At 42.6% G+C, this 12629-nt stretch overlaps 1 protein-coding gene across 1 annotated transcript; it reads right to left on the minus strand.

Moving 5' to 3' along the window:
- Positions 1–330: 330 nt before the first annotated feature.
- Positions 331–10396, minus strand: zgc:77752 (uncharacterized protein LOC393862 homolog). Its single transcript, XM_035797761.2, has 13 exons — positions 10346–10396; positions 8637–9272; positions 8435–8515; positions 8225–8343; positions 7960–8097; positions 7538–7809; positions 4198–4500; positions 1846–2109; positions 1630–1746; positions 1279–1380; positions 1106–1186; positions 878–988; positions 331–798 (listed from the first exon to the last, which is right to left on the minus strand). The coding sequence occupies exons 2-13, from the start codon at positions 8810–8812 to the stop codon at positions 658–660; spliced, it is 1905 nt and encodes a 634-aa protein (XP_035653654.1). The 5' UTR covers positions 8813–9272; positions 10346–10396; the 3' UTR covers positions 331–657.
- Between the last annotated feature and the right edge of the window lie 2233 nt (positions 10397–12629).

Below are 12629 nucleotides of genomic sequence, written 5' to 3' on the forward strand. Positions count from 1 at the left end.
AGAGAAATGAACATTCAACTCTCTGGAAACAGCTCTGGTGGACATTCTTGCAGTCAGCATGCCAATTGCACACTCCCTAAAAACCCTTCGACATCTGTGGCATTGTGTTGTGTAACAAAACTGCACATTTTTTGGGTGGCCTTTTGTTGTCCCCAGCACAAGGTGCACCTGTGTAATGATCATGATATTTAATCAGCTTCTTGATACGCCACCTGTCATGTGGATGGATTATCTTGGCAAAGGAGAAATGCTCACTAACAGGAATGTAAACAAATTTGTGCACAAAATTTGAGAGAAACAAGCATATGGAACATTTCTAGGATCTTTTATTTCAGCTCATGAAATATGGGACCAACACTTTACATTTATATTGTTGTTCAGTGTGTATGTAAGATTTGAACAATAATACACGCCGGGATGAGGTCAATGGTACAAATATTTGTATTATGTAATGTGCAGAGAGAATATACTCCAATATCAGGATCGTGGCCATGCTTCATAGAATCTACACCCATCCAAGCACCACTAAAACAGTAAAGAGCTTACTGCACCTAGTCATAGAAAAGAAAACACTAGAAATTGAACAAATATTTTACCCTTCATACAAATGGTTATGAAGTAAAGTTTGTACAACCAATAAACCCATCAACCAATCAATCAATTGTTTCCTCTTCTTGAGCAGGTGTTTGTGTAGTCTGAGGTCTGTGTGAGGGAGTTATGGTTATGGAGTGTTTGTCTGTTGCTGGACTTGAGGATTCTCATCAGGACTTTATAGCTCTCCATCTCCTCCTGAGGGTGCTATTGAAAACAGAGAAAATAGTTAGACTATTTGAACTATGACTGCCACACACACTCACGCACACACCCACAGACTCACCCTGGTGAGTGCTTGTATCAGGCGTCGTAGCACGGCCTCCTCTCTCTGAGGACACAGACTGGTCACCTGACCCACACAACCCAGCAAACAGGACATGGTGTGGCGCTGGGGCTGCTGGGACAACATGCACACACACACATACACAATAGTTGCTGAGGAGGTTGAAGACCCCGAAGTAAGCCATGACACGATTAAACGTGTATCAATGGTCTGACTGGTGGGTCTCACCTTTGTTAGCACACTGAGATGGTTCACGTGTTGAGATACTGAGGTCAACCTCTCTACGTCATCTGCACTCAGAACAGGCTCCTGGAGAGAGATAAAAAGAGAGTATAAAAAGCAGGAGAGTGCAAGAGAGTGAGAGTATAAAGGGAGAGAGATCTTTATCTGAGCCCTCTGACCTTGAGTTTCTCCAGCCAGGTCCACAATAGACAGCTGAGTACGTGCGGATCAGACTCTGTGACCAGTAGGGCCCAGGCACACTCACTGCTGTTCAGCTCCTCCTGTCAGTCAACACAGACAAAACAGAGTGCAGTCAGGATTCCGGTTAATGGTAGGCAGCCCATGACAGATTATAGTATCCCATTCCAATATGTTGTAATCATAGTTATGGTAAATTCCATTTAATTTAAGTAAATTCAGGAGGGCCCAAATCTTGAGATCCGCAGAATAAGCTTCAATGTAGCTTAGTAACTTCCAGACAGTCTACACTACACCTCAACTTGTGATAACTTGCTGTAACAGTTTATTACCTGTAGCAGTGCTGTCCTCTGTAGAACTGTCTCTCCAGGGGGGTTTAGATCTGCCATCTCCTTGGCAACTGCCCGAGCCACTGAGGCCTGTCCGGACTTACGCTGGTTTTTACGTACCTTCAGAGCACAGGAAATAGTGTATTAAGAAATGTGTTTTATATTTAAAAAATAGACACTTTTACTAGTATGCCCCCAGTAACACAGTCTGATACTCACCTCAATGTAAGAGTTGAATTTGTGAAATGCTGGCGCCCTCTTGGCAGTGCACTTTAAACTCTTCGAAGAACAGTTACTGTTGGTTGCCCCACTGCCTGCTGGGAGGTTGAGTCTTTGTGAGTCCTCAGGACTGGAACAGAGGCCAGCTGTAGGGGTGGGCAGGACTGGACTCATAGGTCTCACGTCAGGTCTAATCTGCTCTAAACCAGACCAGTCTCTCTTACTCCTATCTAGTACAGTACAGTATGAGCCCAACTCAAGATCCTGGAAGAAAATAAAGCAATGTGGTTAATATCAAGGCTCTAAATGTTGCCAGTACCAATGCAGATTTCTCTAAACTAATGTTCAAGAATGTTCCACCTGTAACCAGTAATGCCGGGGATACACTACTCAATTTAGCGACAAATTCGCTTTTGCCTAAACAAATTGTATTGAAATCCTTTGAACTTGGGCTATGATCAGTACGTCAGGACTCACATAGTTTGAGTGGGTGACACGAGCCTACCAGACAAGCTAAATTACTTCTATGCTCGTTTCGAGGCAAGCAACACTGAACCATGCATGAGAGCATCAGCTGTTCCGGACGACTGTGTGATCACGCTCTCCATAGCTGATGTGAGTAAGACCTTTAAACAGGTCAAGATTCACAAGGCCACAGGGTCAGACGGATTACCAGAACATATACTTCGAACATGCGCTGACCAACTGGCAAGTGTCTTCACTGACATTTTCAACCTGTTCCTGGCCGAGTCTGTAGTACCAACATGTTTCAAGCAGACCACCATATTCCGCTTGCCCAAGAACACTAAGGTAACCTGCCTATATGACTACTGGCCCATAGCACTCACGTCTGTAGCTATGAAGTGCTTTGAAAGGCTGGTCATGGCTCACATCAACACCATTATCCCAGAAACCCTAGACCCACTTTATTTTGCATACCGCCCCAACATATCGTCCCTGTTCACTCATGACTGCATAGCCACGATTCCAACACCATCATTAAGTTTGCCGATGACACAACAGTGGTAGGCCCGACAACGATGAGACAGCCAATAGGGAGGAGACCTGGCCATGTGGTGCCAGGATAACAACCTCTCCTTCAATGTGATCAAGACAAAGGAGATGATTGTGGACTACAGGAAAAGGAGGACCAAGCACGCCCCCATTCTAATTAACGGAGCTGTAGTGGAGCACGTTGAGAGCTTCAAGTTCCTTGGTGTCCACATCACCAACAAACTATCATGGTCCAAACACACCAAGACAGTCGTGAAGAGGGCACAACTGGTTTGGCATGGTTCCTCAGATCCTAAAATAGTTCTACAGCTGCAACATCGAGAGCATCCTGACTGGTTGCATCACTGCCTGGTATGGCAACTGCTCAGCCTCTGACCGCAAGGCACAACAGAGGGTAGTGCGTACGGCCCAGTACACACTGGGGCCAGCTTCCTGCCATCCAGGACTTCTATAACAGGTGGTATCAGAGGAAGGCCCTAAAAATCGCTGAAGACTCCAGTCATCCTCGTCATAGACTGTGCTCTCTTCTACCTCATGGCAAGCGGTACCGGAGCACCTAGTCTGGGTCCAAAAGGCTTCTTAACAGCTTCTACACCCAAGCCATAAGACTCCTGAACAGGTAATCGAATGGCTACCCAGACTATTTGCATTGTCTACCTCCCCCTCAATTTCTTCTGCTGCTGCTCTATGTTTATTACCTATGCAAAGTCACTTTAACTCTACCTATATCAACATATTACCTCAATTACCTCGACTAACCTATGCCCCCGCAAATTGACTCTGTACCTGTACCCCCTGTATATCGCCTCGCTGTTGTTATTTTACTGCTGCTGTTTAATTATTATTATTATTATTTATTTATTTTACTTATCTATTTTTTACTTAATTAACACTTATTTTTCTCTTGGTTATTAAGGGCTTGTACACCTGTTGTGTTCGGTATGTGTGACAAACACAATTTCATTTGATTTGACTGAGATGATGGACAGGATTGTGGAGCTGTGGAGAGACCACAGCTGCCTTTTCAATATTAAATGGTTTATATTACCTCCAATTCCCTCTATAGAATAGAAAGTGCCCACAGCTGCCCAACCATTTGCGGGTCTATATTCTGCGCATCCATCTCTTTAAAAAAAAAAAAATTCACAAAATAATGTGCACATTAATAAAGTAGCTTGCTGTTTGCATGTCTGTATTTTTTTCCTACGACAACCGAGAAACGTGGGGCAGGGTGAACTAGGAAATCATCCTGTAATGTGAGCACCCACGTCCAGGGGTTGCTCACATTAGATTTTAGAAGACGTGTATGCCCAGTCTAACCCTGATGTTTACCCTTACCTGTTTTACAGTGATCTTGCTGAGGTCTGAGTCACTGTAGCTGCGTTTATCCAGCAGTACCTGTCTCTTCCTCTCCAGAAAGCCCTCTGGTTCGTCCCAGGAGGACACTGAACCTGACCCTCCCCAGGACCCCATATGGACCTCACGGTGCAGAGGCAGGTACTGCTTGGCCACCAGGGTCTCCCTCACAGCCCTGCCCAGGGCCCGCAGTTCTGCCCTTCTCTCCAGCTCAGCATGCACCTCCAGAGAGGCAGGCAGGCCCAACGCCAGGGCAGTAAGACGGCCACACAACAGGTACACCACCTAGATGATGATCATCATGAAAACAGATAGCTTTTAGAAACAGATACAGGAACCCATGGGATACTGGAGAGAGTGGAAGATGGAGAGAGAAAGAGCAGAGTGAATGGGGAGTGATCTGTCTGTTGGACCCAAAGCCAGACCCTCCAGACAACCACAAAGGAAGTAGGGGAGAGTGGGGTAAGTTAAGTCATTTTCTTCATTCAGTATCACTCCGTCAAGGTACATATAGTATTCTTTCTAACAATGATGTCTACTAATATTTCAGGATATTGTGTATCCCTGGGGGGGGGGGGATCAGAAATCATGTAAATATTACAGGTTTTGAAAATATAACTTGTCCCCCCTACTAGAATTGAGCCGCGGGATAGGGTAAATTAAGCCGCCTACACATTTCTGTACTGAATGAGATATTAACACTACCTTTTAATCTTTTTATTCAATACAATCACAAACGCTTTTTGTCTTTTAATAATTTTAAGCATCTTTTAGCACAGGCTTAACACCCAACAAACACTACTTTAGGCCAAGCTTTGTTGTTAACTCATATCCCAGCTATAATGCCTTGCATTATGCCTGGGAAGAAAACACTTACATTTGCCATTGGCTCATCTCACCCGAAGGCAAACATTTTGACTATATTAAACCCACACAGCTACAATGATGTACTTTAATGCTAGGTTTAGGACCTCATATCTGACTCTACATGGAACCCAGACCCTAGCAGTGGAGCAGGTCCCCACATGTCAAACCTCACTAGTATGGATGACTGTGGGAGTGCTCCTAACAGTAATGTCCCACCCACCAGCAGCCAGTGCCTAATGACAGTGACCATCGAAAGTGAAAAATAAAGGACATGCATGTGGATGACAAGGGCATTGAAAGTGTCTATAAGAATCATGAAGAGAAAGGTGATGTCAAAGCAGAGAATCAACCATGTCCCGCTTTAAATGTGAGTGCAGGGATATTTGATATCAAAACACCTGCTGTGGAAGAGAGAATTGAAACATGCAATTTTAAAACACAAGAGCAGCAGACTTACTTTGGATGATAAAGTTGTACAGAACAATCTTAAAATTATACACTTTGGTTTAGATACAAGCATCATGTCTGTTACATTTATTGGGGGTCAATTAATGAAGACATCCTCTTCTACAAACCACTGGAAACCAGGACAACAGGAGAGGGTATTTTTAAAGTACTGGACCGCTTTGTGACATCAAATGGACTTTGGTGGTCAAGATGTATTGGTATCGGTACTGATGGAGCAAAAGCCATGACAGGGGGACATAGTGGAGTGGTAACGCGCATGCAAGCAGTTGCTCCTGACGCCACATGGGTACACTGCAGCATCCACCAAGAGGCTCTTGCTGCCAAGGGAATGCCTGACCGCTTGAAGGATGTTTTGGACACTAGAGTGAAAATGGTTAGCTTTGTTAAAGCAACTTTCATGTTTTTTTCTGCATTATGCAATGATATTGGCAGCGACCATGTAACCCTTCTACAACATACAGAAGTGCTCTGGTTATCAAGGGGGAAAGTATTGACATGTTTTTTAAAATTGAGATACAAAGTTTTCTTTACTGACCATAATTTTCACTTGTCTGACTGCTTGCAATAAGTTTCTCACACGACTGGCTTATCTGGGTGATGTTTTTTTCTCTCCTGAATGATCTGAATCTAGGATTACAGGGACTCTCCCCAACTATATTCAATGTGCGGGACAAAATTGAGGCTATGATTACGAAGTTGGAGCTCTTCTCTGTCTGCATTAACAAGGACAACAGACAGGTCTTTCCATCATTGTATGATTTTTTGTGTGCAAATTAACTCAAGCTTATGGACAATGTCAAATGTCAAAATATAGCGATATAGCGAAGCACCTGAGTGAGCTGGGTGAGCAATTACACAGGTACTTTCTCAAAACGGATGACACAAACAACTGGATTCATTATCCCTTTCATGCCCTGCCTCCAGTCCACTTACCGATATCTGAACAAGAGAGCCTCATTGAAATTGCAACAAGCGGTTCTTTGAGAAACAAATGTAATCAGAATTTAATCTGGATAGGGCTGAGCTCAGAGTATCCTGCCTTGGCAAATCGTGCTGTTAAGACACTGATGACCTTTGCAACCACGTACCTATGTGAGAGTGGATTCTCAGCCCTCACTAGCATGAAAACTAAATACAGGCACAGACTGTGTGAAAAATTATTTAAAACTGAAACTCTCTCCAATACAACCAAACATTGCATCCTTTCAAGCACAACCGTCTCATTAATCTGTGGTGAGTTATTCACCATTTTTGATGAACAAATAAGGTTTTAAGATGGCTAAATAAAGAGCAAAATTATTGATTATTATTATATTACTTGTGTTCTTTGTCACTTCCCACGAGCCGGGTTGTGACAAAAACTCACACTCATTCTTATGTTTAATAATAAATGTATCATATAGTGTGTGTTTGGCAGGCTTACAATGATGGTAAAAAACAACATTTGAGAGTGTGCAGACCCTGGTGTTAGAGGGGGTATGCAGCTGGAGGTTGAATGTTTGAAGGGGTAAAGGACGAAAAAAACGTTTGGGAACCACTGCTCTAACACAATGAATTAATTTGACTTGGTGAAAATCCTTTCTTTTTTTTACCCAACTTGCTTTCCACTTTTTCCATGTGGTTTCTGCCTTCACAGACTCCATGAAATGATGACTTATTGCTCAATTTTGTAAAATGATTCATTTTATATATGATTTCCTCGAGGCAAGGGTTTGCTCAACTTACCCCACTCTCCCTTACATGACAACTTACCCCACTCTACCCTACTTGACAACTTACCCCACTCTACCCTAAATGACAACTTACCCCACTCTACCCTACATGACACCTTACCCCACTCTACCCTACTAAAAAACTTACCCCACTCTACCCTACTTGACAACTTACCCCACTCTACCCTACATGACAACTTACCCCACTCTACCCTACATTACTTATTACCTAAAAGAAAGATAGTGTTGCCAAAATAATTATACAAAACAGACACCTTGGGAGTGTGCCTGAGGGTGCGGGCCTCCTGGCCATGGAGGAGGAGGGCCTGACGGTGCAGGTACTGCAGCAGGGTGAACTGGGCCCCGTGGCGCAGGCTGAGGTCAGGGAACTGGGCCAGCTGAGGGCCCAGAAGACGAGCAAAGTCAAACACCAGGCTGATCTGGTCCCGGGTCTGGATGGAACAGGGACGTTTGATACGCACGTAGTGGACAGCCTCACTGGGGCTCACACGCAGAGTGTAGACCAGGTAGCAGGCTATCAGGACACCTGTCAACAATGACAGGAGGTGTGCCAATTTCTGCAGGATCGTTTATGGACAATATCTTTCTGATTGCAGTCGATGTATATTCTAAATTAAGTGAACAATGAAGACAATTGATGTACTGAGAACCGGATTCTCCAAAAATATACACACACCTGTCCTCCCCAAGCCTGCGTGACAGTGCACCGCCACCTTCCCTTCTTTCACAGCGAAGGCTAACACCTTTACTCCATCCATCATCCCCACAAGAGACGACACACCGAAGTCCGGCATGCCAAAGTTGAAGAAGAAGACTGCACCACAAGCACACAGAAGGAAAGACAAGAACACATATTTCATTTACGAAAGGCCACAGAAACAATCCTAAAGTAAAGTGTGTGTTGTAGATATACTCTAGGTATAAATACAGTATAGTCTTACTATTATTCTCCATAAAGGTTTGTGGGGAGTAAGTAAATCCAGTGTCTGGCTCCAGTGGAGGGCCACAGTGAGCATGCTCCCCAGGCAACTGCATGTTGATGATGGACTTGATGTTCAGCCTGGTCAGAGAGAACCGGATCAGTTAGAGGAGAAAGAGGGTGGACACGCGAACACACGTTGGCAGACATGCACATATACATGACTATTTACCGTTGGAACTGCTCTATGATGTTGTATTTCTTGATGAGGTGAGAGGAGGGTCGTGCCATGGCCACAATGTCATCTGTCACCCTGCGAACAGAACAGAAGTGAACTTCCAATCATCACTCCCTTTCCATGCAGATCTCTCCCTCCCCACCTCTTTCTCTTCTGTATCTCTTTCCCTCCTTCCCTCTCTCTCCCCCCTCCTCACCAGTGTGAGAAGAGTCCCTGTACAGCTTGTTGGCTGGGCCTCCAGCAGGCTGGTCCTTCATAGCGGCAGTCCCATCCTCCGCAGGCCAGTAGGCAAATGATCTTGGGTGGGATGGCCTTCACCAGATTTTCTCTGGCCTGGGAGTAGGCTGGACGAGGCACCGGCACCGTGGGCATAGTGGATAGTATGTACCGTAGTGGGGGTTGTTCACAGAGTCAGTTTAAACCTTAGAACTGAAGTCAATTGTTGAACCCTATGGAGGACAAGCTAGCTCCTTGGTCCAGTGGACAATATTATATGATGAAGTGCAGGGTTATAGTGTGTAGTGGTACTGTGGTGGCTGGCCTTATGCAGACACCTGAAGTAATTTGTGACTAGAGGGACAAGATAGCCTCTTGGTCCAGTGGGAGGGGAGAAACAGGTGCTGTGCAAGTACCAGGAGTAGTTCCCAGACTTAGCTCAGCCTCATGCAGAGATGTAAAGTAAATATGCCCTCAAGAACAACAAGTTGGTTAATTTGGAAGTATCCTACTGTATATACAGTAATGCAGGTGGCTAGGTCTAAAGTTACTGACAGGGTTACAGAACTGGCGAACTTCACCTATGGGACTGTGTGGTAAATGAAGAGTCCAGTAGCTGGTACAATTGGAAAAGTAAAGAAAATATAGTCAATAAATGTTGCAGATATGTCTCTCTATCACAGTATTATAAACATTCTAGTGACTAGATTGACCAGCATCGTACCAAGATAGTTGATTGCTTAAAACCCTTTAACTGACTCTTGTTTAAAACATATTTAACCTTAAATTCCTATTACTAAAAACTCAAATAAGAACTTCCGATAGTTTTTTTTTTTTTTTTACACTATGATTCTTGAAAATCCAATATCTTAAAAACTTGACTGCTGACATGCAAAATATTTTGCGATTGTCAATAGGTAGACACATTTTTTAAAATCTAAAAGATAGTTTGAGTGGAGTGCCCCTTTAAGTCTGAATATTGATTAATTGACCCAATAGGTCATACAATGTGGTTTAACCTATTTATGTTGCCAATTCAATCATATTTTCACCAAAATAAATGCACCCTATTCTTAGTCCACCATACGTTTCTACTGACATATTAATCGCCTGGTTGAGCACATTTATTTTTAAAGTATTGCTTTTTAGCCTTTTTACATTTTAACTATTTATTTTCATATTCATACTCTTCAAGGTCTCTACTAACAAAATATTGCAATATAAATCTCTCAGCAAATTAAATCCTGCCATTTATCCTATAACTTTGGTGACTGATTTTGAGTTTTCTTACAGCCATCTTAGTGGGCAAAGTTAGAGTGCCACAACACTGAACTGCAGCAACCAAAAAGGATACAAATTATGTAAATTGATACAGGAGGGCTGGGGTAGTTGACCAATCAAGTTCAAGTGACGATATTTTGTCCCCAAAAAACAAGTAATTGTCAAACATGCTCTACCAGCTGGTTGAGAATAGGGTTAAAGTAAGGTGAAATTATTTAATAATTCGAATTGGATGATAATAACAATATATTTTTGTGCAGAACCACACCATACAACTTTACTTGCATTAAAGTGCCATTAATGAATTGACTAATAATAATAATTAATTGACTGATAATAATAATCTCTTTCTGATTCATTTTATGTACAATAATTTAAAACAATACCCTTCTCTGTATCGTGTCTTACCTTTGTGGTGACATCTCGGAGAGAGGCGAGCTCCATTTCATACACACACACACTGCTGTGTGCCGGCCCAGGATCTCTAAGCCTTATTAGCTGTCATAATAACACTAGAACAGACATTCACAAATCATAGTAATCTCTGTTATATAAGATCTATACTGTACTCCTGTCCACGCCTTGCCTACATGATCCTTATCCTTCTCAGCCATCTGGACACGTTTTGATTATGTCTTTAAGTGTTGCTGTGATTGTGATATTGCAACATACAGTATGTGCACAATTGGAAAGCTAAAGAAGATATTATTTCACTATTGTTGACTTGACATTAGCACAATAAAAATTATTTATTTTATCATTCAATTAAAAGTGCATTACTATTCTGTTCCTAAATACAAGACAATTGAATAGGTCAATTCTATCCCAATAGAGACATACATAAAGATGTTATTGAGACCACATGCAGCATGAGGCAGTGTCCATGAGAGGTCAGTTATGTATCTGTTGTGAAAAGGGTTTTCAAAATAGCCTGAAGTCCAGGGGCGCAACTTTCACTGGGGACGGTGTGGACCATGCGGATGCCTCAGAGTGGTCAGGTAGGCTGTTTGGCAGTTTCAGGTAGGCTGTTTGGCAGTTTCAGGTAGGCTGTTTGGCAGTTTCAGCCAGCTGAATTTAGGACCGTGCGGACACCACAGAGTATGCAGACAGTCTGTGTGAATGCAAAGCTTCTGAAAAGGCACAGTGTTGCTGTCTGCAGCTGCTGTCTATGTGTGTGTTGCTCAGAAACTGGCTAATCTTTATTTGACTTGTGTAGCTGGCAATGTAAACGCTGTTTGACTTAACAGAAAAAAGTATTTATAACCAGCGCTGAGCTAGTTGTGTAACTGACAATGTAACGTCAGTTACACAACAACTGTTTCATCCCCTCTCGACTGAAGTTCTGTCTGAAGAGAATGAACTAATTTAGTGAGCTAATAGCTACCACAGCCAGTTCAACTCTAGTCTCTGGCTATCTGTCACGTAGCTGTTTCTAACAACTGGTGTGTGTATGAAATGTTTTGGCTAGCATCCTGGCTAGCGTTAGCTAGCTAGCTCACTGATTTTAGCTATTAGTTTTGCCTCCATCACACTAGACCTGAATCAAACGACGAAACCAGCAGTCAAACGATTTGAAGACCGATATTCAGATGTTTTTTTTACAGCACAATGTGAGTTTTTATTAGTCAGTATAGCAATTTAACATTATTGATCTGTCAGTTTCCTTAGCTAAGTCCCTACTTTTCACACTGACATGGTATAAAGAGCTCAATAGGCTTCACTGTCATGGTTCACAGTCAGTACACAACACTATGCTCATCATGTTTTAGGAGGATTAGATGGTGACAGTTGTCCCAGCAGGGTCAGACAGCCAGGAAAGACCAGCCTACAGAGCTCAGGTGAATTTTGCAGTATATTATAACAATCAGTGAATGGACACAAGTTCCATCTTCAGTTGATTGGTAGGGTACCGTCTGGAATCTGGGAATAATGATCATTTCAAATACTGAACCATTGATTCTAATCTTGGATAATATAATGTATATATGTACACCACGGTGATTCTTTGTCATGCTTCATCTGAGAAGGATCAGATGGTGACAGGGGTTTCAGCAGGGTAAGGTAACCAGGGAAGTCCAGTCTGATGGTGCTGAGGTGAACTTTTGTAGATACTTTATTCTCTCTGTGCAGAAAACACTTAACAAGCCAGAGGATTCAAAGATTGAAACTATTTTTAGGCAGTCTGACAAACATCAAATTGATTTCCAAACTGTATCCAAGCTTGAGAGGCTTTTCCTGATGATACAAAACATGTCAAGAAAAGTTTGAGGAAGACCTGGGAAACACTTTTGATGATGAGGAATGGATACAGACCCCTTGGAATTTTCCACATTTTGTTAGGTTACAGCCTTATTCTAAAATGGATTAAATCGTTTTTTTCCTTCAATATACACACAATACCCCATAATGACCAGGCAAAAACGTTTTTTTAAATAAAATAAATATGAAAAAAACTGAAATATTGCATTTACATAAGTATTCAGACTCTTTACTCAGTACTTTGTTGAAGCACCTTTGTCAGCGATTACAGTCTTTGGTATGATGCTACAAGCTTGGCACATCTGTATTTGAGACGTTTTTCCCACTCCCGCAGATCCTCTCAAGCTGTCAGGTTGGATGGGGAGCGTTGCTCCACAGCTATTTCCAGGTCTTTACAGAGATGTTGGATTGGGTTCAAGTCTGGGGCTCTGGC

The sequence above is a fragment of the Oncorhynchus keta genome, chromosome 22 (assembly GCF_023373465.1).
Source record: "Oncorhynchus keta strain PuntledgeMale-10-30-2019 chromosome 22, Oket_V2, whole genome shotgun sequence".
In the NCBI taxonomy this organism is placed as follows: domain Eukaryota; kingdom Metazoa; phylum Chordata; class Actinopteri; order Salmoniformes; family Salmonidae; genus Oncorhynchus; species Oncorhynchus keta.